The 27,291-nt window shown below is 39.4% G+C and overlaps 1 protein-coding gene and 1 long non-coding RNA gene across 10 annotated transcripts in view; one reads left to right on the top strand and one right to left on the bottom strand.

The window, feature by feature from the left end:
* Nucleotides 1–4,740, top strand: part of CUNH5orf63 (chromosome unknown C5orf63 homolog) — a 21,202-nt gene extending 16,462 nt beyond the window's left edge. For all 3 annotated transcript variants that reach the window (XM_011358332.2, XM_011358333.2, XM_023529602.1), the window contains exons 3-4: nucleotides 3,372–3,428; nucleotides 4,101–4,740. In XM_011358332.2, the coding sequence (XP_011356634.1) occupies nucleotides 3,372–3,428; nucleotides 4,101–4,277 (234 nt within the window). In that variant the 3' untranslated portion in view covers nucleotides 4,278–4,740. The remainder of the gene's footprint in view (nucleotides 1–3,371; nucleotides 3,429–4,100) is intronic.
* The window catches only part of LOC105290884, a 153,822-nt gene extending 126,903 nt beyond the window's left edge, over nucleotides 1–26,919 (bottom strand). For 4 of the 7 annotated variants that reach the window (XR_002779863.1, XR_002779865.1, XR_002779864.1 and 1 more), the window contains exons 1-3: nucleotides 25,996–26,919; nucleotides 21,598–21,908; nucleotides 17,519–18,785 (exon numbers count right to left, since the gene is read on the bottom strand). This is a non-coding gene — a long non-coding RNA (uncharacterized LOC105290884). Of the gene's footprint in view, nucleotides 1–16,081; nucleotides 18,786–21,597; nucleotides 21,909–25,995 lie in introns of those variants that run through there. The other 3 variants (XR_002779862.1, XR_002779867.1, XR_895786.2) reach the window with 3 other exon arrangements.
* Nucleotides 26,920–27,291: the final 372 nt, after the last annotated feature.

Below are 27,291 nucleotides of genomic sequence, written 5' to 3'. Positions count from 1 at the left end.
GTCATATGATCCCTACATTGAAAGAAAGAACTGTCATATTATAATATGATGTTTACAAATGTATCTCTTAGAAACTTGGTTCTTATCTGTGACAGTTATATTCTATAAAGTCATCACAAACATTGAATTAATGAATACTGAATCATTGTTCCTTGGGAAAATACAGGGTTAGATTCCTATGAGTTTCTGGTAACAATATTTTTGTCAATCAATCAATACATAACCTGTTTATGTGTGTCTGTTTAAAGGCACCTAATTTAACATATATTGTTGGTTCATTAATATTGAACTCACAGCCAACAGCACTATAACTCATGCCTGAACAAAGCTTATCTAACACAGTATTTCCTCCATAAGGCATATTACAGCTTTCTTGTGCTTAGAAACACTAGATAGCACTTCTGCACTATGCTTGGGGGCCATGTTAAACAGCAAAATGAACAAAAAGCACAAAAACGCAAAAACATGGCATTAAATAGACCATGAAAAGGACACTTGTTTACAGTATGAGCTGAAACGAGAAGGCAGAGCATCATCTTACACAGCTTCAGCGGGGAATGTGTACTTTGGGTGACTCAAAATTTTCTCTGCCTTGTGCATGCAAATGTCTATGAATGACTTGCAAAATCACTATTCTTATTGATCTTGAGGTTACAAATAAAGTTTTAATGAATAGGTGAATTCGTAAATCCACAAATAATAATGATTGACTACACTTGTTTTCTTATCTGTGACACTAGTTTTAAGCCATGAAGCTAGTTTAAATTTTTAAAGAGCATTTTGTCCTGAAATTTATAATACAAGCATTATTGATTTCCTTTTGATATTTAACATTACTTTGTGTGATTTATAATCAAAAGAGAAATAAAGTGCAGGGTAACAGAATTAACTGTAGTGAATAATACTGCAATTCAAATGAAAAAGCTCTTGTATTTCATAGATTTTTCAGATTTCAGGCATTTTAGCAATTTGATAATATCTGATGGGTTACCTAATAATAAAGTTTAATAAGTTTTTAAAAATTAATTTCTTTGTGAGAATAGTTAATCTACTTTTCATATCCATGAGTATATATTATACTGTTGTATATATTACATAAAAATTATGGAATAAAACTATTTTACATGTGAGAATTAACCACAAAAATAAAATAATCTCTTAAGACTAATGGTGCTCAGCCTAACTATTCTGCACTATTTTTCAGTTTGAGTAACAGCCAAGTTAGCTGTAAACATTTGTAAAAAATAATAATAATAATAATAATAGAAAATATACACTAATCTTCCATTCACCTTAAAATTTGTACTGAACCCTCAATCTTTGTTATCAGGCATTTGATAAGATTTCACTCTCACCTTCAGGAGTTCACAATCCAGAGAAAGAAAAAGCACAGTATTGAGTCTCTTTCAGTTATAAATAATAGAAAGTACTTCCCAGAGTAGCTTTAACAAAAAAAGGGATTTTATGGGTTGGTCTGGTTTCAGGAGTAGCTTCATTCTGAAACTGAGCACATGACCAGTCTCTTCAGCTCTGCATCCTCTGGGTTAAATCTGTCCTGACTCTGCCTTTTCTCATGGATGACTGCAGTTGTCCCAAGCCTCAGATCTCAATATATTGGATATCTACAGAAACACCAGCAAAAGCCTCATGGCTCTCTATTGGCTCTGATGGCTGATCCCTGAACCATTCATAGCCAAAGGGATAGGATGCCCTAACTGCCTCGGCCTAAGTCAGGTGTTCTAACCTTGTTGTTTAGAAATGAAGTCAACAGTATGCTGAGAGCGGTTCCTGTGAGGCAAAATCATAGCAGTCTTGCTACAAGAAAGGGGCATGAGTGGTTGACAGCCAACCCAACAAATGTTCACTACAATTCAGAAGCTAGAATAAATGCTCTATTGGTACCATGGAAAATCCTAGACAAGGATGTTTGAATGGTCCAGACCACTGGGTCTTATCCTTTTTCAGTTCATAGACCTCTTTAAACTTTGACAAAACTTTACTCATAAAAATACACACACGTGATAATTTGCACAGACTTCCATGGGCACCAGCTTTTAACAACAAAAAAAACCTGATCTAGGCTCTACTAAAGTTTTTTACTTTAAAAGCAAAATGTTAGTACATTTGATACTTCTGAAATTTAGCTTGTTCTTATTTTGCTTTTAAGATCCTCTGTTGACTTTTTGAAAGGTTCTCAGAAAATGTCAACATGATTATCTTAAAACGTCACAGACCATCCATAATCTGTTTATTGATGATGCTAATAGTAACAATAATGAGCCTAATTTCCTGAACCAGGAAATTAGGGCCAGAAAGATCCTTCTGAAGGAAAACTGCCTTTTGAAGATCTGGGTCCTTATTTCAAAACAAGCTATGAATTAAGCGGGAAGAAGGGCCTTTCTTTAATAAAACAGTTCATTTCTTCCTGTTATTTTAAAAAGCAGATTTTATATAAATATCAATAATGTTGACTCTATTTTGAGCTCATGCAAGAGAACCTATAGCTAGTCCTTGTTCATAGAGTCAAGGACTGAGAAGCCTTTAAAGTCTGCCAATGACTCATAGCATTCTCAACAGACTTCTCCATTATACGGTTAGAGTACAAACAATAGGCACTGAAACTTGCTTCCTCCGCAAGTGGAGAATTATCTGGAAAACCTATAACTGGCACTTATAATGAGAAAACAGACTAAACATTAAAGAGTTGGTACAATGATCATCAAAAAAAATTTTTTCCCCTTTTTAAAGATGGGGTATTCACTATCTAACTCCATCTCAATGGGTTTATTCCTGTGAGTAGATTAGGAAAAACAGGCCGGCAAAGCTCAGTGCCCCCCATTCAAAACTGACTTTTAGCCATTCTCGTGATGTCAGCCCGGCCAGGAAGGTGCTCCTGACCTAGGAAGGACAAAGATATAGGACTATATAGATCAGTGAAAAATAATCTACCCAGGTATCAATTAGATGATGACAATAACAAAATATGTAAGCATCTAAATGTATTGTGTATATGGGTATGTATATATGTATTTATATGTAATATCTAATAAATTCAGATGCTTACATTTGTTACACACATATATGTGTGTGTATGTATATGTATATATGTAAGTATAACAAATGTAAGCATCTAAATTTATTAGATAGATTTTGGAAAAAAACCAAAACAACTAAAAAATGCTGAGAGCCCATTTACCATGAAATACTAGCTATTTATAAGATTCTATGGCAGTGTTTTATTTTGGAAATAAAAGTGTAATTAACCTGGTAGTAAAGAGTCCTTTAAAATAGGTATAATTTGCTTCTTGTGGTTTTTGCCAGGCTTCATGCTATTCTTTGGGTTTAATGGCTTTATTTTTTTCTTCCTGTAGGATCCATGTCCCCTTTGTGATGAAGCTAAGGAAATACTGGAGCCTTATAAAAACAGGGTAATATAGTACAGTGTGGCTTTTTGTATATGGAACAGATAGTGTATGTGATATAAGGTATCCACCCTGATCCTTTCTTTGGGAAAAGATATTAAATAATTTTTCATTCAAATTTTCTTTCTATTCTTCAGAGAGAGGTTTTAGTGCTGATTTCCATAAAACTCATTATCCCTAAGTACTATTCTCTGAGTAGTACTGTTTTTTTTTTTTAACTCTGACTCTTAATATGAGTCAAAATTAACTAGCAGGTTCAATATTCATGCTTTCTTTAAACTTTTGTCTTATTCCTTTTTCTTTTATTTTGTCATTTCCATGGAAGTGTTCTCCTGTAGCAAACCATGATGCCTTTCCCATTTCTAAAACAAAAAAAATGTCTTTCCTGATTCTCAGGCAGCTTCCCAGTTGGGACATGCTTTATATCATTGGGAACTGAGTAGTGCCTGGATGGTATACCAGAAAAGTGGCAAAATCGGGAATTAGGGAATTTAATGAAATCAATCAAGTTGTGGAAATCAGGAATATTAGATCACAAACCAACAACAACAAAAACCTCTCAGCTTTAGAACCAGTCTGGGGATCAGTTTGCCACTGTAGTTTGTGACTGTAGTCACTGTAGTCATTGCATCATTCCATGTTCTCAAAATATAGAGTTTTAGTCTGTCTCTATTTCAGTTTATTTTACAGGAGGTGGACATCACACTTCCAGAAAACTCTGCTTGGTATGAAAGATATAAATTTGACATCCCTGTCTTTCATTTGAATGGCCAGTTTCTGATGATGCATCGAGTAAACATCTCCAAACTTGAAAAACAGCTCCAGAAACTTGAGCAGCAAGATGCTAGAGGCTGATGAATGCCCTCATGATTTTCCAGCCTCGCTGTCCAAAAGACATCTTCCTGAGGAAATGACCATGGCCTCATACTCCTTTTGTCACTTTCACACAGTCCTAACGATGTTCTGAACTCAGTGGTGTCAAGTAAATGTTGACTTGCCTCTCCTGATTGATGGAAGTACCAGTGTGGGAACTGTTTACCTGTTGGCATTTTATAAAATAAGAGGAGTGTATTGGCGGAAAGGGGATGATGGAGGGTGGAAGAAATCTATTTATTTTTCTTTTTTTTGTATTAATATGGAAACATTTCACATTCATTGGACAGTGCTGTTTATAGGAAGAAGGCTCTGCATCTCTGCTGCTGCCCTAAGGGCTTAACTTTTTAATGAAAGAATAAATGCTCTTCCACTCAGTAGATAAAGTAAATGTGAATTGTTAATAACTGAGCACAGTCAATAAAGGGATGTTTTAACAAATACATCTGAAGCCTATTTCCGTGGAATTTAATAATACCTGTTTAAAATTAGAGCTCATTTTTAGGGATAGAAGAGAATAATTATCCTAGCTTAAGAGGCTTCATTTGAGAAAGAAAAAAAAAAAGACTTAAGCTCCCAAAATGCATATGAGTCTCAACATGCTTTGCATGTAGTCAGTGAATTGATTTGTAATATTTGAGTACTGTTTGGATAGTTTTTCAGTTATCATCAATTGAGTTAACTAAGCTTATAAAATAGTAGTTTTATCAGGTTTTAAAATCTTGGGGAAAATTCACTTCTGACTATAACTGGACAGATATGTCATCTAAAGACAAAATATTCTTCACCATTTTATATAAAGTATTAAAAATGTAGCTGTGTACTCTTATTTATATGTAGTGGGGTTTGGCCAATATAGGAATGGGTTCATTTAAAAACAAAATTGCCTGTCCCTTTTAAAATCGCATCATTGCAATTTCATCTATAATGAAATTCTTTTGTGAACTATTTTAATGAATTTGGATATTATGAGTCCCTCAGTTAAATATAAATTTGATCGGCATGATTTATTCTAAGAAATTACAGAATATTAGAGCTGGCCAACCTTAGATATTGTCTTGTCCCGTCCCCCACCCCCACCCCTTATTTTATACATGAAGAGAAATCTGACATTCAGAGAGTTTCACCGACTTAGCCTGAGGCCACAGTCAGTCAGCTGTCAGACCAAGTCTTGCCACCCACCCCAAATTTCCAGTACTACCTGGGCTCACCACAGGGGTATCATGTTATCTCACATAGAGCATCTTCAACCATTCTTCAACAACACAGATTAGGAAGCAACTTTAAAAGCCTTCCAAGATAAGAGAGGTAAAAATTTTATAATTGAATAGCAACGTTTATAATTTATAAATTTCTGGAACACATCTTATTTGATTTTATAAATATTTATTGAGCCCTGTGGTAGGCAAAATTCTAAGATGACTCCAATGGATGCTCATCCTTGTATTCCTTCCCTTTTGAGTGTGCATGGAACTCATGAACATGATTAAATATCACTGCCATGATTAAGTTATATTGTATGGTAGAAGAAAGGCTATCCTGGTTGGGCCTGATCTAATCAGGTGAGCCCTTTTAAAAAAGAGAGTTCTCTGTGGCTGATTATAGACGAAGAAATCAAAGAGACGTGTTCCAGTTAGCCTGGAAGAAAGTAAGCATCAATACTGTGAACTACATAATAGGGCCACATGGCAAGAGACTGTGGGCAGCCTCTAGGAGCTGAGAGTAGTTCCTGGCCAATAGCTATAACGAAAACAGGGACATCGGTCCTATAGCCTCAAGGAAATTAATCTGTCAACAATTGGTGAGCCTAGAAGAGATACCTGAGCCCCAGATGAGAACCACAGCCCTGGCTAACACCTTGATTTCAGCTCAGCAAGACTCTGATCAGAGAATATACCCATACCATGCCTAGACCTGTGAAATAATAAATTTGTTTCAAGCTGCTAAATTTGTGATACTTTGCTACAGCAATAGAAGTCCCTACAACACTGATGCACATTTGTAGGTGGTGAGAGTTCAAAAAATGAATAAGGCACAGTCCTTGTCTGAGAGACACTCGGTATCTCTTGGGAGCGGGGAGAGGCAAGTTAATAAAGCACTACAACATAGTGCCATGAGAGCTGGAACTGAGACATGTAAAAAACATAGCAGCCAGATGGGGAAAGTGGTGGGAAGGCTTCACAGAAAATTAGACTTAAACTAGGTTGATGGTTGGATAAAAGCAATAGGAGTGGAGTTCAGAGTGAGGCGGTCATCCCATCCCGAAGGACTAGCATGTGAAAAAGAAGAGTGTGGAGGGGCATGGCATATTTAGAAAATGGCAGGTGGTTTTGTATGGCTGTAGTGAAGGGGAAAGGAGTGAATGAGATGAGCCTGACAAGATCGATCGGGGTCCACATCATGAAGACCTCAAGCAATGTGATTTTTTTTTCCCCTGCAGTGGTGTCCTCCCTTGCTTCCTGCCCCCAGCCAGAGTCATCCCTCTGGCTCCTGATTCTTTAAGTGTATCTGGCCTCTATTCCAGCCCCACTCAGTCCTTCTAGTCCTCAAGCATGCTCAGCTCAGCAGTCCCCTCTACTAGACCTGCAGGACCTTCATGTCTTCAATACAACTGGGGAGAGAGGATCATAGACAAGATGGCTCATTTGTGTGTCTGGTACCCTGTGTGCCCTGGCACCGTGCTCCAGGCAGCATGAGGGCTGTGTGGCCCAAGTCTTAGGGTTGCTGGTCCTTCTCTTGGATCACCAGCTGGAAAGGTTCCAAGAGTTTCAGGGTCTGCTGAGCTAAGGGAGAGAATCTATTGGTTGCCCTCAGAAAGCAGGACTGGCCAGAGACCTTGGACATTTGTTCTTTTGGAGCACTTCTTGCCTGAGTATAACCACTGTATGTAGGCAGTGTGGGGACTTCATCCAAACAACAAACTTCTGACTTAAGAATTTCAAACAAGTAAACAGGAACTCATTATACATACAGGGAGTTAAAGTGTTGGCTGAGGCAAGAAACAATAGGTGCTACATCCCAAAGGAAATACTAGATTACATAAGGGTTGTTGGAGACCAGAGAGAGGATATTTGGAGGATCTTTTCTAAAGAAAATTGTGTTCTCACTTCCCACCAAAGTAAAAGGTTGGGGTCACCCAATATGTCAAGAGAAAAGGGACATAAGTGGGACTCATCAGACAGCCTAATATATGTCCCTGGGTAGGAAGAACACAGCTCCCTCCTGGGAAATCATGTGTAAGATGAACTAGCAAGCCACCCTGGTGCAGAGGGAAGGGGAGCTGCTGTTGCTCTGAGTTTGTCCAGGGGAAGAATGTGTGTGTGTGTGTGCGTATGTTTCTTTATGGATTAGATCTGGGTCAGTCATGAGCAAGGGCTGGCTAGAGGAAGCCTAAGGTACAGGCAGACCTTAGAAGAGGGGAAGCAGAGGGAGAACACTAGGTTCCTAGTGGCTAAGGAAGTAAGTGGCTGTTCAGATGGAGAGCAGATTTGCCTGAATCTGGGGAACTGCAGGTGAGACATCACCAGCTGTGAGTGCAATCTCCCAAGATCCCATAAAAGCCTCTATGAAATGTGGTCTGCTTTAAACGTTTACCAGACCCAGAAAGTTGGAAGGCATCTTACAACTTCACCAGACAACACTCATGCCCCTCCCCACGTCTCCTACCTTCCCCCATCCCAACCCTAGAAGGATCAGAAACTGCCAGGAGCAAGGAGAGAAAGACCTTCTCCTACAGCTTCTCACCTACACATGGTTTCTCACTACGGTAAGGGTAAGACTTAATTTTAAATCAAGTTCTAAGTTTTGCTTATGGCATAGGAATAGGCACAATAACACAATGTGAAATGACCATGGGACTTTCTGATAGAGTCCTGACACTATCTGATTTTAATTTTATCCTAAAGAGAGTAAGAAATTCCCCCATTGAATATATCTGTAGTGGGGGACATAAATAAAGATGCTTTCTGATTGTATTCCACATTCAGAGTATTAATTACATTGTGCCTAACATTGTTTCTTACCTATAAATCTTCAACAAATTTATTTATTCTTATTTGAGAGAGTAATGTGGTCATGTGACTAAGAATCCTGGAGACCTTCAGCAATCTCTCTGGTCCCAATAGGTGGCAAATCGAAAGGCAGCTCTCTAGAAACATAATATCTAACAGGTGGTTTGATTACCCCCACTATTGATAAACATCAATGTTATGTCACTTATTATAGTCATTTTTATGTATTTGTAGTAATGATTACTTTTTCTTTCTGGCATTATGTTTGCAGAGATCAGTTTGTTTTTATATAAAGACAGGTTCTGATACCAGGTCATCATAATATTCTCCCACTTCCAAGGAAATAGTGATATAACCTTTCCTTTCCTTTATTTCCTTAGCTGATGCTTTAAAAAAGAGTGAAATAAACGTTGAGTTTGGGACTTCATATTGATGCTTTTAGTTACAGTGCTGCTTTCTTCCAGATGTCTCATCATAACATTATAAGGGCTTGCTAGAACACACCACTCTTTGGCCAGTTTATTGCAGGAAGCAGGGGTTCACTCAGATTAGGGTTGTTTTGTTTGTTTGTGTGTTTGTTTGTTTATAATAATGCAGTCACTCATGGAAATCTGACAACAGGAATCACCACAGTAGGGCCAGACCTCAGGAAATCCTCCTAAGGAACCCAGAAACTGAGGCAGCATCCTTCTCACAGTGCTTCAGCTTCTTTCTTTCCCACTTCTCTCCTGGATCACCAGCTCCCCTGCTTACTCACAGTATCTGCTTTCTCATAACTACAACTTGCTCATGCCCATCATTCCTACTGACCCTTCTATTCAGCAAACAGTGGTCTGAGTCCCAGCTTTTCTATTCTGAAATCTCAAAAGGCAACTTTTACTCAGCTTATATTTTATAGCCAGCCACCCAAGGCATATGTTAGCTGATCAAGCCTATAGAAAGAGCCACCCTTGGGTCAGGTATTCATCCCTGGCCCATTTGGGGACCAAGACCATGTGGTATGTACATCATAGTCACTGCCTACTCAGCAGAGACTGAAAGCATGGCTCGCAATCTTCAGTAGCCCTGGTACACACCCGAAAAGTTTAAGAGCATGTCATTCTACCATATTCGAAAGTCGAGAAGAATGGTTTGAGTGTAATGAGGACTTGAACCAGGGCAGTGGGAGTTAGAAAGAAATATCAGAAGATATTTGAGAGTAAGGATGACAAGAATTCATGACTGACTGGAGGCGGGGTTAGGGGGAGTGAGCAGAGAGAAAACATGGAGTCTGGGATGATGCCCAGTCTTCATGTTGTGGCTATTGGGTAAATCCTTGTCCTTACATTTTCCCTCACAAAGAGAGTATGAGAGGAATGGGAGGTTGGTTTTTGATTGTGCTTTGTAGATGGGAAATATGGAACATGGGGGATTTGCCAGGTTGTTGGACATCCAGGTAAAAGATTAACATTGGAAGTTCAAAACAGAGGTCTGGATTTGAGAGCCCCCAGAATATGGTTGGAACTTCACCCATCTGGCATATGTGGAGAGAAGCAGACTAGAACTAAGCCCTGGGAAATACCAGTCTTGATCATATGGGCAGAGAAGGGCTAGTGAAGGAAACGGGAATGAGAGGTGATAGAACCAGAGTGGGAAAAGTTCATCCAATTTGTATTATTTGATGCCTTTCCTTTTTCACTAGTGCCATGTATTATTCTAAGTACTGGGGATAGAGCAGCAAACAAAATAGCCAAAGTTCTTGTGTTCTAGGAAATGAGACAGAGAATAAAAATATCACGACAATGGAAAATAACCCATATCTTGAAGTCAGAGGAAGAGTTTTTCCCAGAGTAAATGACAGTATCAAATGTCAGAAGAGCTAGGATGAGGACTGACAAGAAGACATTGGATTTGAAAATTAGGAAATTAATGCTGTGGTAGGGTGAATAATGGCCGCCAAAGATATTCAGTCCTAATCCCTAGAATCTGAGAGTGTTACCTTACATGCAAAAGCGAATTGGCAGATGCAGTTAAGAATCTCGAGATGGGACATTTATTGTGAATTATCCACGTGAGTCCTAAATGTAACCACAAGTGTCCTTATAAGAGAGAGATTTGACTACAGAAGAGAAAGCAAATGTAACAATGGGAGCAAGAGGTTGAAGTGATACATGAAAGAGGTCATGAGCCAAGAAACACAAGGGACCTTCAGAAGCTAAAAAAGACAAAGAAACAGATTCTTCTCGAGAGCTTTCATAAGGAAGAAGCTCTGCTGGCATCTTGAATTTAGCCCATTAAAACTGATTTTAGATTTCTGGCCTACAAACCTCAAGTTTATAAGACAATGAACTTGTGTTGTTTTAAGCCACTAAGTTTGTGGTAATTTGTTACAGCAGCAATAGGAAACTAATACAAATGGTAACGTTCTTATTGAAAAAACTTTGGGTGGGGAGAAGGAGAGGAAGATGTAGAATCAAAGAAAACTGCATTTAGATGATGAGTGAGAAGTTCAGATGAGATAGCAAAGTATCCAACTTTCAAGAAGTTTTCAAACATCTCATTTGATACTCTAAGAAAAAGTATCGGGGAAGAGCTGAAGACTTAATTAATCAATACCCTCAAATGCAAGTAGTGTTAGGAAAGTACCATAACTTTCAGCCTATCTTAGAAGAGCTAAGCAACTGGGCAGGAGAATTCAGAAGCTTCCAGAGCAACTCTGGCACTGGAGCCAGAGGGTAAACCATGCCAACCCATCCTAGTCCAGACACACACCAGATCCAAAGCTCTTGCTCAACACAGAGACCATAATACTTTGATGCTGTGACCCGGAATCCTACACCTGGCACAGATCTTACATCTCTCCACTGAAAGAAATCTATGCTGACTGTTGAGGCAGAGCCAACAGAGAATGGCCTCATCTGGCCAGTCTTTAATTTAGACACTGATATTTTGCATTTTGCCTCCCCTCTCAGGTTCAAAAAGGATGACTGCCAAAGCTAAAGACTTCTGAATTCTAAAGCCTAGAAGGGCATAAAGCTTTGGAAAAGGAGGGAAATATTAAAAGCATACAAAAGATGGAGAACAGCTCATCGTAGCAGTGCCAGATGATAGATTAAACACAATAAGAATCCAGCTATAGGCCCACACTGAGTGACAAAGGCATCCCTTCCTCATGCCAGAATGTTATATTTGAACCATTCCTGATAGAAACAAGGAAGGCTTAATATTAACTGGAACTTTTCTTAATGATTTGGAAACACCAAGAAGTAGAGAGGGTACAGGTTAAAGGCAAGTTCAGCCTATGACCTCACTGCACTACTCACAATGCACCGATGTGACCCAACTCCCTTGAGAAACCCTGATGGCCTTACTGTAGCCTTACTGTAGCACTTCACTGGACAGAAAACCCCAGCAATGGTCCTCAGTCCTCCTGATGATGTCAACCCATGCCCTGGCCATTAAGGCAGAAGAGGGGGAAACAAACTGTAGACAACAATTCCCTCAAAATTGGGTTAAAATGTACAATTGCATGAGGGGACTAGATCGACTATCAGCTGAGAAACTCCCTTATTCAGGACAACTTACTCCCTGAGCAGGTAAGAAGGTGTTGTATGTTCTTTCTTAGGAGTTTAATGCTAAGAAGAGAAAAAGGGCATCTATTCACAATCTGGGCAATAAAATAAAAAGGCATTAGGAGCTGGAAAAGAACTGTCAGTGGAACTAAGTTTTAGGATTTAACTCCACCTGTCCCTACATATTCTTTGTAAAGTTATCCTCAAATAAGGCCAACATTCACTCTTTTAAGGTTGGAGGAGATTAAGACATTCAAAAACCACAGGTTGTGGGATTTATTCCCATGGTGAATGCTCACTTCTAGTATCAGCCTTTGGTTCTGCATGATGGCTCTTGTCTTGAAAACTAGCAAGATTCCTGAATTTGGAAAGAATCCTGCTCTGTGAAACACTTTCAAGTTAGAGTTTTTAGCAGTGTGACATTTCTCTACACCAGTAATAGAGGAAAGATTGACAGGGCGAAGATACCACTGAGTTCTCACCTAACGGTAAAAAGCAACCTCCCAGCTGGCAGACGCAGGCCAACACATTCAGGCCTTTGAGTTTTAAAAGCTTCTTCTTTTTTTTTTTTTTTTAAATTTCTTTACCTTACCTAATAACTTTAATAGATAACATGATTTAGATATTTCAATTTGCTCTATTAATTTAAAGTGGTGTTTTCCATTTGTATATGTGTGACTAAAAGAAAAATACAATATTGCATTTTGTGATATGTTTTATAACCTGTACACAAAGTGGGGCCAACGGATGTCTTCAAGAGAAATAAAAGACACTGCTGTCATTCTAAGTAAATTCACCAGGAGGAAGGAAGAGTGGAACAGATGATTACAAATGCTTAGGGAGAAGCATCACTTTGCCAATCGTGCAAAGCCTACAATTATGTGCAATTCCCTACTTATACGTTTTGGCTATGCTGAACATTGAAAAAAATCTAAATGATGGTGAGGAGAAAAGAGAAAGGGAGAGATTTAAGCATTCAATGGAAGGCGTTCATTTAAATGGAGACGTTGCCTCACCATAGAGGGCAGTTAAAAGTTTGATAGTCCCCCTGGCAACCTATTGTCAAATCATTTTTTTTAAAAACCATGGATTTGGGATCCTTATAAATCTTCTTTATTATTTTGAAGCCAAGAATGGTTCCTCCTGCTCACAAAACATGATCATTTTTCACTGATATTTTTTAATGCCCTGACTGATTTTGAATATCTGAAAAAGATAAATCTTCAACTCTTAGAAATAAATCTTCTGTTTCCTCCTTGCCAAATCCATAATAGATCCTTTTCTACCACTGACAGCAACATCAGATATGTAGAGGTCCCTTGCTTGGTTAGAAGTGTGCTCTGATTTTCAGCAAGAATGTGAATGTAGTTAAAGACCCATACTAAGACAAGTTCAGCAGATGTTAGAAATTCTTTTCAGTTCTATTCTAGAGGTGTTCCCTGAAGTCTCAATTTGACTGTGGGGCTCATTCAGAGCTGACATCCTCCGAATTGGGTGTCCCAGGGAGGGGAGAGAAGAGGCCTTCAAGACCTGGGCTGCAGCAGGTGAAGTGAAGATGCGAAACTAGATGGGGCCTTGGCCTTGGCCTCTTCGGAGCCTTAGGGTCTTTTCCACCCCTCACACTGGAGGTTAGTTTACCCCAAATTATTGCTTTGGGGAGAGTAAGGCAAATCTGAAGATGAGCAAACCACAGAATCACTCAGAAGCATCAGAAAATAAAGTCTGAGATTCTACAATAGCATGAGTTTTTATCTCTTGTTCTGCCTCATCATTTATAACTAAAATGTGGAAGAGAAGGTAATTAAACTACCTAGAGTTATATAGGATTTTCTATTCCCTCCAACTTTTATTTTTAAATATATATATTTTATATTTTATTCTTTCAGCAATCTCATGATATAAATAGGGCCAGTATTATTATCCTGCAAATAGTGAGGCTCAGAAAGGAGAAATGACCTCCATGAGGTCATGCAGTGAGTCAAATACACCCCAAGGAATAATACCCAGTTCTGCTCTTGTTTAATCCAGAATATGTATGTACCCTACTGGCTTTTAGCATCCCTTTCCTCCTTCTCTCTTTGGTGGCTCTCTTTGGAACATGATCCCTTACCACCTGTGGCATGAAGATGGATGCATGTTCAGAGTTGCAGGACTATTGTTTAAAGGTCCCCCAAGGGGCCTGTTTCCATTGCTTACCTGCAAAGACAATGTTTGAACCTGTGATGGAAATCCCTTAGAGGCATCCACTGGGATTCTTCTCACTGAAGACTGCTGTAATTAGCTGTTAACAACTGTGATTGAACACGGTTTGTTGTAGTCATTGTTCACTGACAGGAGCAGATAAGAGCCACATCTCAGCAAGTGGTGTTCTAAATGGTGTTCCCTGCTTGGTTAAACTCATATAAGGCACCTGTCAAGGACGCTGTTCCCAAACTGCTAGCAGCAGGCGGTGTTGTTGCAACACCTTTGAAAGCCCACAAAAAAGGCCATAACAAATCTCCAGCAAGTGTACTGCCATGCACTGAGAGAAACTGTTTCTATTTTAACCATGCCCAAGATCTGACTGCCCCTCATTCTTATGGAAGACATAGGTGTGGCCTTGCATAATTTAGAGAAAAGGCAGTCTTGGTCTTCCTGATCTTTAAGACTTCTAAGGTTTCAGATCTTCCCCACAAGAACACTTGTAAGTGAAAGTTACAATGTGTAGTACAGTCACTCTACACTTTTCAGACACTGTGCTCTTACTAGAAGCAAAACAAAACGCTGCTTATGAGCACCTGCTGATGAGACAGAGACAAGAGGCAGCGTGGGTGCGGGATGGGAGGTATTGCCCAGGCAGTAAATCCAAGCTGCTCATACCAAAGGAAGTGTTTCTAGGGAACTTATCTGAGCAAGAGGTAGACACTTAGTCATTCGAACAGGCCATTGGAGATGACTGCTTCATCTCCAGTAAGGAAAGGTCTGATGCCAAAGAGCTCACAAAATGGTGGGATAGCATTTCTCTTTTCAATGTACCCTTTATTCACAATATACATTCCTGTGCTAAATGTTAAGAGTCTCTGTAATCAAATCCTTGTTGACAAGGTATTAAACAGCTATAATTTGGCTGGTTGGTGTTATTTCAACAATAGTTTTGGCTGGTTGGTGGTATTTCAACAAGTTTTTTTGCATTATGATTCTCAATAACAACGACGACAACGATAACAACAAAAATTCAAGCCTTTCTGTGGTCTAAAATATTCTGCTGTATATATCTCATGCCTTATCACCTCTAACACTGCTGTTTTATAATTCTACCTCATTGTTTTCTCAATCTGTCTCCTTGTTTCAGTGCTCACTGCTGATGTCACAGTTGAGGACTTCATCGTCTCTTGCCCACACACTGCAAAAGCCTAGCATCCTAAATGGTCTCCCCTACTCACTGTCCTCCCACCCCATCTCCCATCTACCTCATCATCATTTTCAATTATCGTTCCAAATCACAGGCCTGATTGACCACTCACAAATCCATCATGGCTCTCGATTGCCTATAAAAATGAAAACCAAACTAAAGAACTTAGCACAGCAGTAAAAGTCCTATATCTAGCCCCCATCTACTGTACCTTTCATGTATCCTAAACTCCATCTATTCCAGATAATTTGCCCTTACATGGAAGCACCAACACTTTGACAGTATCTTTGAGCATGCCTTCCCTCTTTACGAAATCACCCTTTTTGAATTAGCTCAAATGCCATTTCCTCCAGGAAATTTTCCACCATTTTCTTCCAGTCCAAATTAATTAATCACTCTTTCCTCCAGGTTTATCTAGCACCATATGTTATATATACATATACATGTATATATACATGTACTTTATTAAGATATAATTCACATACCATACAATCCACCCATTTAAAGTGTAAAATTTAATGGTTCTTTAGACTAATCACAGAGTTGTGCAACCATCAATTTTAGAATATTTTAATCATCCCAAAAAGAAACCCTGTACCCATGAATAGTCCCTCCTCATCTCCCTCACCCTACCTACCAGCCCTAGGCAGCTACCAATCCATTTTCTTTCTCTACAGATTTGCCTATTCAAGATATTTCATATAAATGGAATCAATATTATGTGGTTCTTTGTGACTGCCTTCTTTCGCTTAGCATAGTTTTTCAAAGTTCTTCTATGTTATAGCATATATCAGTACCTGATTCCATTTTTTATTGAATAATAATAGTCCATTGTATGATTATACCACATTTTATTTATCCATTTATCAGTTGATGGACATTTGGTTTGTTTCAACTTTTTAGCAGTTATGAATAATGCCTCACATGTATTCTGATTACCACTTAATATGTATGGCTTAATATTATGTTTGTTTTATCATTTGATTATAAACACCTTGTGGATAAAGACCACTATTTTCACTCTATTTTCACTCTGTAATCATATATAATAAGTAGTCAATAAATGTTTGACAGATGGATGAATAAGCAGATATTACAGGTTCTTATTATATCAATTATCATACAAGTACTCAGAATAAAAACATTAGCATGGACCCAGTAAATTTACCAATAAATTATAACATTCAAACACTGATGATTCTTAAATAGACTTTAATCTCAGCACTATTTCCTGGAATTCCACACATAGATACTACAGTTGATTATTTCATGGAGGCAGCTGTTGTGCACCGGGTAGACAGAAGCCTGGAAGGCATCAGACTTTTTCTCCTAGAATGACTCCAAAGTGACTTATTGTTACACTTGGCTTGACTGAGGCTATTATTCTACTCTAGAGTGATGGTTCTCAAGCCTTGCTGAGCATGAGACTCTCCCATGGAGCTTTTTCAAGATACAAATTATCCGAGTCCTGCCTTCCAGATTATGATTATGTATCTTGGGCAAGGGCCCAGGTGCTCACATGTTCTGAAAACAGTAAAGATGCTTCTGATGCATAGCCAGGTTCAAGAATTCCTATTTCAAAAGTTGCCCTGAGGTTAAAAAGAATTAATTTTATAGAGCATGTATGAGCACTTTACTCCTGGAGAGTATTTTACTCATCTTGGGAGATTGCTCATTAATACTACCTAACATTTATTAGGCACTTTTTATTTGCAAAGAGCTTTGCAGTCATCTTTTATTAGCTAGGCTTTCATGCTGGGTGACCTTGTACAAATCAAATAATCCCTTTGTGTCTTAAATTTCCTCAAATATAAACTGTAGGAGGTAATACTGACCCACCCTCAAGGGGCATTGTGGAGACTAATGGAGGACTGTAAGGCACTCAACAAACATAAAAATGTTATATGCATGCTTATTAGACAGATATAAAGTCCTAGTCACAGACTTTTAAAATGAAACAAATACCAAATTCTCAAACAAGCCTTCCTACAACCTTCATCATCACCTGAAAGATCCTTTCCCAGCTCCAAAATGCAGCAATTCGCCCTTTACACCAAGACTAATAAACACACCTAATCTATAGTCACAGAGGAAACAAAGCTAATGATGGCAGCAAATAAATATATAAACAGCTCTGAAATATAGTTTAAACTTATTTATCATTCACAATGCAATTAGAGAGTACGTCTATAAATACACTCTGCTGAAAAAATTCTTATAAAACATTTGTGCCTGTTCATACAAGTCTTTAAGTTAATGCTATATACTCACTGTTGATGTTAAGCCTGTAGTTGTTTTCTAGTTTGCTGATGGTTTTCACATGGCTATATTAACCTCTCCTCATTTCCTCATCGTAGCTGAAAGAACATATGGTCAAAATGAGACCTTGAGATCTATTTCAAGTCAGGGATGAGTAAAAATGGGCGAGAGAGGGGAAGTTCTTCCAACGTTGGAATCAGAGACAGGTCTTGTAAGGATGATGATCCACAACAAAAGGCTCGTTTGCACTATGTTTTTAGTTTCTTGGGAAAAGAAGTCAGACAACAGACATGTTTTTTTCTTTTTTTCCATTTTGCTTTGAAAGGACCACAAAATTTCAAGGACCAGGTCCAATTATATATTCCAGTTCATTTACAATTGAAGGTTTCTGTGACTCTGAATGAGAATTTGTGCCCTCATGCCCCCCATAGCTGGTTTGAGCCATGAATCCTAAGCATGATCTTTCTGGGGCCACTTGACCTTGATTATGCTCTTTCCCTTTTGGGCTCCTGAAAGTTTGGGTTATATTCCCAAGGGCAGTTGTCTGCTTCTGCTTTGGTTAAGCTTAGGACCTGCTAACAAATTCTATTAAACAAATATTTATTGTATACTTATATCTGTAGACAATACTGTACTGGTTACTGAAGAGGCTATCAAGAGTTCCTTGAGATGTTTACAGGGTTACTATAACTCAATGATCTTGGATCACTGATCAGGTCAAGACCAACATCCTCCCTACAGGGACTCCCAAGGTTTGGTCAGCCCATTTACTGGTTCCGTGGAAACTTCCTAGACTAACCTTCAGCACACACCAAATTGAAATGTCATTTAACTTCTCATACATTTTTCTACCTGCAACATCTGATTAGACCTCCATCAGAATTCAGAAGCTCCTGTGAAAAGAGCCTCAATGCAGGAAGCCTCATTGGTTGGAGAAAAGTTATTGTTTTTAAATAACATTAATTCCAACATGTTTCTAACTCAGTAAACTTTAAGAGTCTCAGCATCTTTGTTGAAATCTTAAGAGGAGAAAGAACCACACTGGCTTCATTTCAATAATTAGGAGAAATTAATGCTAATACATGCCTTCAATGGGATTCGCTTAGGTATCCTAAACACTTTCTTCTATCAATGTGTAAAATCCTCAAAAGTATCCATTTGTGGATTTTTTTCCTCTGTAAAGAGATGCAAATGGTTACTGTAAGTTTATGATTTCCTCTGAGTCTTTCAAAGTCTTGTTTTCTCCATACTTCAAGGTAAGCATCCCTGCTTTACAGATCTAGAAACCAAGATGTTATGAATTAGTTTCATCACTTTCCTCAATGAAACACAAACCACCACGTCCCAAACCATTGCTCTCCTTGAAATCAGGTGGTATTTTAAGACAAAGTAGAAATTGGGTACAATTTTCTGAGCCAGTGCTTGTTTTACATATCTTTCACAGGGGATCTTAAGGATCTTAGATGAAATTTAATCATCCTTACATGTTAACTTTACTTTCTCCCTTTCAAATTCAAAAAAAAGGAGAAATACTCAAACATTTACTCTTAAATACATATGATTTGGTTAATAAAATAGAATCTGGGCAAAGTCAAACATGGCACTGGAGGGTTGAGAGACAAGGATAATGTTGTTTATTGAGATTTGAAATACCTAACTTTGGTAGTTCCCCATTTGTCTTCATGCAGAAGATCAAAACTGGCCTGTTATTTGTGGTAGATATTCACTCTAGAGGAAGATTTCTCTAATTGATCATGGATAGACATAAAAAAATAAAAAAAATAAGTAAAAATCTCTTCCACAAAACTAGATCAATGTGAAGCACCCTATTTACCAGATGTTAAAATGTTCAGTTTTAATTTTTATGTCACTTGAGTGTCTGTCCACCTCCTTGGAGCATCTCTTTATTTCTTTGGAGGAAAATCTAAATAAAGTTATTTGTTTCCTTTCTAAATATTTTTTAAGTTAACAGTAATACTTTTTTCACTTGTATTGTAGTCCTGATGATTAAACAGTAAAAATGCTAATTAGAAATCTGTATTTGGAGAGAAAAGCTATTTCTTGATGGACAAAATTCAAACTGAGATGGAGACATTATAGGGCACTTAAATAACTAAGGTTGCATAGTAAGGGGAAGGGATTAGAGACTGAATCGACCAACTTGAGAGAGATTCTGTTTTAGTGGAAAGACTAATCTGAGATCAGAATGTGTTAAAATTGCTCACACTATTAAAATGTCCATACTATGTAAAGCAATCTAGAGATTCAATGCAATCCCTATCAAAATACCAATGGCATTTTCCACAGAACTGGAACAAATAATCCTAAAATTTATATGGAAACACAAAAGACCCCAAATAGTCAAAGGAATCTTGAGAAAAAAGAACAAGTTAGAAGTAACATGCTACCTGATGTCAAACTATACTGCAAGGCTATAGTAATCAAAACATCATGGTACTGGCATAAAAACAAATACATAGATCAATGGAACAGAATAGAAAACCCAGAAATAAACCCAAGCCTATATGGTCAATTAATCCATGGCAAAAGAGGAAGGAATAGACAGTGGGGTAGAGAAAGTCTCTTCAATAAATGATGCTGGGAAAACTGGACAGACACATGCAAAAGAATGAAACTGGATCATCTTCTTATACCATATACAAGAATAAACTCAAAATGGATTAGAGACTGAAATGTAAGACCCAAAACCATAAAACTCCTAGAAGAAAAATAAGCAGCAAACTCTCTGACATTGCTCTTAATTAATATATGTATATATAGAGATATATATAGAGAGATATATATACATATACGTATATATATATATGCACACACACACACACTCACACATATATACATATACACACAATGGAATATTATTCAGCCATAAAAAGAATGAAATCTTGCCATTTGCGATAACATAGATGGACTGAGAAGATATTATGCTAAGTGATAATACTTTAGAAATAAGTCAGACAGAGAAAGACAAATACCATACGATTTCACTTATATTTGGAACCTAAGAAACAAAATAAATTAACAAATAAAACAGAAACCAACTCATACATAAAAAGAACAAATTGATTGTTGATAGAAAGGAAAAGGTGAAAAAGGAGAAGGAATTAAGATACCCAAATTGCCAGTTATAAAAACAGTCATGGTAAAATACAGCATTGGGAATATAGTCAGTAATACTGTAAGAACTATGTACAATATCAAATAAGTACTAGACTTATTGGGGGCAACCACATCTTAAGTTATATCAATGTCTAATCACTGTGTTGTACATTTAAAACTCATATATTGTATGTCAATGGTAAATTAAACAAAATTTTAATGCTCACAAAACTAAAGTTATCAAAATCCACACATTTATTGTTAATTGTAGGGCAGAGGAAACAGGGGAAAACACATTTTGTCTTTCTTTTTGGCAGGGAGCTGACAACTTTAGACAAAATGCATGTTAAAAAATTAATTTTCTCTCCTATTTGCTTTTTATTTCTGGAAAGATACTGAGCTAGGGTGAGGGGTATATTATTAGATGAACATCCTGATCCCCTGTCCAGAATCTGCACTCATTCTTCACATCAGTATCCGTGAGAAAGTCAAGAGTGCTCCTTTTGAATTCTACATCTGTCGGTGATTAGCTACATCATGGGCACGTCTGAATCTCTAAATGCATTAGTTTTTTATATCCATTTAAGGAAGAATAATATATATCTTGCTGGAATGTTGTGAAGGTTAGAAAAATGGATGTTTGGGAAAACACCTGGAGACTGAGCATAGCCCTCAGTACATGTTAGGATAATGAGTAAATAAGAAAAGTCAGAGATGAGTCCAGTCCCCATTTTCCACAAGTCAAAATCTATATATTTAGTTAGGCATTCAGCATCCTGAAGAATCTGCTCCTTTCCGCTCTCCAGTCCTTTTTCCATGACTGCTCCACTGTAGTCAAACATTCTCCAATATATCTTGAATTTGCCCACCTTCGTATCTATGTCATTCCCACCACCCTCAGCTTCCAGTTGCCAAAATTCTACCCCTCTCTCGAGGGCCTCAAATCCCATCTTCATTAATTTTAGGGGACTCACCTTCTCATCCTCTAAACCATGGTCCTTGCTGTCTAGGGAACTCCTGGAGATACAATTCACAAACCACTTCTTGCCTCAATAGACTGCAATCTCCTGCAAGGCTGAGGCCACATATCCAGTACCCACCTCTGTGCACCACAGAACATGGTGCCTTGCCAAGAGTAGATGCTGAATAGACTCATGATGAAACGAATGCATAATTTGTTACTCTGCCCCTGTTGTGCTTTTGGACAAAACACTTTGCCTCTTTCAGTCTTGGTTGCCTCAGCTGTGAACAGAGGATAACAGCATGGATGTACTCCCCAGGTGTGCTGTGAAGAATAAACCAATGACTGAAAAGCAATTTCAAAATGTAAAATGAACTGCTGTATATGTTACATAATCAAAATCATTTCCCTCTGTACTGTTTTATTTGGCTCCATATCTTGGAGTATCCTTTGTGGGTTTCAGAATTTCACAGATGTAATACCATCCACATTAGCACCTAAATTCTCTTGGGTAATAAACGATTGTGTGTATTATAACTCATGACTATTTTTCCCTGGTATACTTAAACATATGAATCTGTCATAATTTGGGCTATTCATAACTAGTGATATGATTCATTTCTAAGGGATAATCTGTGTTTTTCCTTCTTTGGTTGGCCAGTTATCATTCCCATATTGCTAGCTTCAAGGGAACCAACTTCCATTAAACCCCAAATCCAGATGAACATGTTTAGAAGCCCAAATCCTCTAGGAGCTTACAATCTGAGACCTGGAAATGGGTTTGGGGTTTTGAAGCACTACTTGTTGTCTGTGGCCCTTTTTATCTCAAATTCTGAATCCCTCATTTGCTTTATTGTAATACATATGCTACCAAGTGCTCACTGCAGCCTGATTTCCTAGGTATCAGAAAAGATTAGATTAGCCCTTCTCACATGAAAGCAAGGCAGTGCTAGTTTAAAATGCTATTTTCTTTCTTAATATATTCAAGAAAGAGGTTGCCTATAAAAAAATAAATTTCTTTGGAATATATATAGTACCTATAAAAAGAAGCTTTTGATTTTAGTGCATAGTAGGATATTTTCCTAGAATAGTCCTTACACGTAGATAGAAACTCTGAGGAAGAAGAGATGGCAGCAATATCATAGGGTGATCATGAGGATCAAGTGAATCATTAGAAGAAAAGTCTTAGAACAATGCTCAGAACATAGTAAGGGCTCAATAACTATTAGGGGTTGTTATTTGAGCCCAAGATTCATAATAAGCCAATGAGAAAAATCCGATCACCCTCTACTTCCCACAACTTTCGGCTCGGAGAAGCTAAGCAACTTGTCTAAGTTCTCAAGTTAGGAATCAGTGGAAAGAAAATCTAACCCATGGTCTATTGTGTTTCCAGAGCCCATATTCTTTGCCCTGTTTCTTAGAATGACCTACTTTTCTTATTTTTTGCTTAGGTTGGGAGTCCATTTTTCCTCCCTGAACACATGATCCTCTCTTTCCAAATGCCTAATTCCTCAGTGTTACTCATTTTGTTATGAAGTTTTAAAATTAAGAGTATTTTTTTTTTATTGCTTCTAGTGGACTTCTGCCCAATTTGTCTAGTTTTATGTCAGGCCATTTTTCCAAGATCATTCTAGTCTTTCATCAGACTTGTCCTCACATAATGGCATCCACTTTTAAGAAGTTCAATGTACAATAGTTTTCTTCTGGGGCAAATATGAGAAAATCCCATGTTTTGTGGAAGAGAGGCTTTCCTTCCCCACCCATTTCTGTTATCACATTTTTACTTAGTTGAACTGTGACAATATAACAACTCTCAGATGGGCAATTGCATCATCATTCAAATGCAATGAGATATCATTGTTTTGTGGGTGGTATCATCCTGGTTGCAGATATTGTGCCAGAGCAATCTGTTACAAAAATACCTCCTAGTTGTGGTATACAAACATCATATTTTAATTTGCCAAAAAATACCTACATTATATTTTGTAGTCTATACAGCAATTAGTATTTCAAAGTAGCTTATGATCGGTTATCTCTCCTAGCTCTGTAAAATTCATCAGAAGTATCACTGCAGTTTCATAGATGGGAAACTAAGGTATGGGAAGGTTAATAGCTTGCCCAGGGTCTTCGAATGAACCCATAGCATAGCTGGTATTAGAATCTGCTGCTTCTGATTGCATTTCTTTGCTAAGGTCTTTAGCTCAACCTGTTCAAATTCTGAATAATTTTCAAAGTGAATATATGTTGAGAGAGGTGGTGAAAATAGAAAAGAAAGAAAAATATTATTCACTTAAGTAAAACTTCCAAGACATTTAGTAATCAAAGAATAAGGATTGTGAGGACCCTTTCTCCTCGTTTCCACTTATAGATTGAAAGAACAATAACCCAATGAGATTTAAATAAAAATTGCAAGTGTAAAGAGGAATTGTTTAGACCACACTATATTCCCATTTCAACATCATTTTGTTCTTCTTTTCAGCAATCAGTACTACTACAAATGCCATGCATTTGAAGTGCTTTGTAACTACTGTAATGGTGTCTCCTTTAAGCAGATAAACAGTGGACCAATTCTGCCAGTGCTGTCTTATGGTCAAGGAAGTAAAGATAAACAGAGGTTAAGTGACTATTAGGAGCACTCAACCTGCCCATTGCTCAGTTTAGAACCAGGGCTCCTATTAGTCACATTCTATTGAAATTTAGGTTCCAAAATTTTGTTTCAGTGTCAGATGGGTAACAGTGCCTGAAGGCAGATTTGCTTACCATTTAAAAAGGGATCAGCCCTGCTTCCACAATCTCACCTCAATCTCCTCATTCCCAAGCCATTCCACAAAATTCCTCACCGCCCTCCCCCCCACCCCCCCGCCACGCCACTCCCCAAGAGAAATTTCCTTTGGTGAAATAGGTAGAACTAAACATGACTTCCCTGTCCAGATATCCATGGTTTTCTCTTCGTTTCATACAGATAAGACTATAATGAGTTCTTAGATAAGTAACGAATCTCATTTTCCTTTGTAGAATATGGGGATGGCCTAAACTCAAAAGATCGTTAAGGGAACTGGCAACCAACAGAATAAGTCTGTGTCCAAGTGATAAGCTCTTGTCAAATACCAATTAAAACAGAAGATGGTGTGGAAATATGAACATAGTTTAGATGTGCTCTCTTTTCATGTCATTCATTCTATAACAGAAAATGAGACCAGCTACTTATCCAACGGCCCATAGACAGTTGTGTCTGTATGAACTGAACAAACAGAAAACCTTAGAAATCAAGACATGGAAGTCATTTGTTTAGTTCTAACTTATTTCATGAAATTTCTTATTTCTTTTTTGCACCATCTAACATAAATGCTATACTATAGCGAAGTACAGTCAACAGGCAATGTTTGGCTATCATCACGGTGATTTTTAAAATAATCATTGGCATCAGTGAAAAACCTTCAGTGTTAATACAGTAAACTTTTTCTCTAATTATATCCAGGAATGGGGGAGGGGGGCAGAGGAATCCAAGAAAACATATATTTCCCCCTTACCTCCCATCCTGACCTGGGCAGAGACCTGGTATATAGTCCATTCATGTGGTCTACATCTACTTCCTTGTCAACAAAGGCCATTCTCCCAGGCCACTGAGCAGCATGCTAAGCAATCATTGGAACTGAGTGATCTCCCTTGTCTGTACCCAGATGAGCATTTAACTTTGAGCAATTTCTGCATCACTAATCAATTTGAGAGGGAGGGGGCTACTAAGAACTAAAAGCAGACTGATTTTCTTGTCTTTCTGACAGCCTGACTTATTTATAGACCTTTCCCCATTGAGATAGAGATATCTGAGGTGACACAATTTGAAACTCAGTCCAGGCCAGAGTCACCTCACAGTTGTAGACTTCCCTGGTGGAGGGGCCATTTCGCTCTTCTTCAGCCACATGCCCTTTGCCTTCCTTCTTAGCAATGACCCTCATCAGAACCTGCACATGAGAAGTGAGCTACAGTGCAGGTCTTTATGGGGGCCAGGCAGCCATTGAAATAACACCTGTGGAAGTCTATTCCCTCACACATGATATCCTGAATAGTTAACTTCAGTGAAAGACTAAAACTTTTAGGACTTCTTTTATCTTAAGGAGACAATGATCAGTGATGAAGGTGTCAGGGCGCCAGGAAGTTTGACCCCCTTTCCTGCTATGCATACCTTCGTTTTAGTAACATGGGTTGGGTGCCTACCTATGGAAGATGCATTTCCAGGCACACAGGCCCCTACTTACCCATAGCTTACAGTTCAGGGCTTACTAACGATCTAGGCCTCAGCCTGGAAAGCAACCCCAACCCTTTGCTTTATGACTCTTATGTCTCTTTATATCCTGCTCTGCATGTGTGCTACAGCCACAGTAAGGGCTTAAAAACCGGCTAAAGGGCTCACCTAGTCAGCCAGCGAAAAGCCCAGAGCCACAAAGCCTTTCTCCGGGGCTACTCGGCCACAACTGATCCAGTGCGCTCAGGCTTCCCCCATGCCCTCCACCATGGAGGTCTCTGAGCTAGGTCCAGGGACTTCTGAAGGGGAGCGGGGCGCGAGCATGTACAGTGGGTGAGATGTGGAGCTCTGCGGCGTTCCTTCCTTCGAAGATGGATGGTTCTGAATCCCTTTGGTGGACCCAATGGACAGCAGGAGCCACCGCTGAGGATGCCACCTTGCGGGGCAGCCCAACCGGAAGGAGGGTCTCGCGTGTTCCCGCGCCGTCGAGTGCCCGAGATTTATTCACAACCCCGCCCCCCCTACGCCCCTACCGCCCCTGGAGACGAAAGAGCCCGGGGCGCCTTGGTCGGAGAAAGGAACCTAGGTGCCTGGTACTGTCCCCGCTGGTGGTGCTGTGGAAGGTATGGGTGGAGAAGGGACGAGTAATGAACTTTCCGGGAGGTCTGTGGAGTCAGAGTTTCGTTTCTGGAATAACCACCAGACCTCAATAAGAACCTCTTCCAGAGGGCCTGGTGCTCCCCGTTCCGGGCCCAGACCTTCACTGACGGCTAGGTGACCTGGCCCGGGACTCACCCTTTTTGGGTGTTCGTTTCCCTCGACTGCTGAGGTTCTTTTGAGGCACTCAAGTTCCGCACCTTCTTCGGGCGCCAGGTGTGGGCGTTGTCTACCTAGTCTCCGCCCGAACTGCAGCTGGGTTTCTCGCTCCACAGCGAACAGACTCGCTGCAGCTCCGGGCTTCTCTCAGCCAGGGGCTTTCTGAGGCCGCCACTTCCCTCCGGAGGCGCCGGGGTCCGGCCGCAGCCGCACACACAGCGCGGGCCCTCAGCCCCTGTTGCTCACCGCAGCCAACTCGACCGCCGCCCGCGCGTCTCTTCGCCAGCCCTCGGCTGTGGTGATTGGGCCGCGGCGACGGGGCGGAGCCCGGAGCTCGGCACCGCCCGAGGCCCCACCTGACCCCACCGCGGTTGGCTGCGGGCTCCGCCAGTCACAGATGAACCGCCCCGCCCCGCCCGCCCTCCGGCCCCGCCTCCCCTCCCTCGGTAGCCGGGTCTCCTCAGCCCCGCGGTCTGCCTCATTCGCTGAGCAGGTCCGTGAATTGTCGGAGCGCTCCCGGCGGCTGCTAAGCCGGGGCGGCCGCCGGGCTTGTCGTATTCCCTCTGAGGTGCCTGCTTAACCAATGTGCCCGGGTCTGCTAGGGCAAGAGCATTCGCCGTTTGGGGGCAACTTGGGATTCAGGACCCG

This window comes from Pteropus vampyrus, unplaced genomic scaffold, assembly GCF_000151845.1.
Source record: "Pteropus vampyrus isolate Shadow unplaced genomic scaffold, Pvam_2.0 Scaffold39, whole genome shotgun sequence".
In the NCBI taxonomy this organism is placed as follows: Eukaryota; Metazoa; Chordata; class Mammalia; order Chiroptera; family Pteropodidae; genus Pteropus; species Pteropus vampyrus.
The sequence above is the reverse complement of the archived record's forward strand: the minus strand, read 5'-3'. Positions and strand labels throughout refer to the sequence as shown.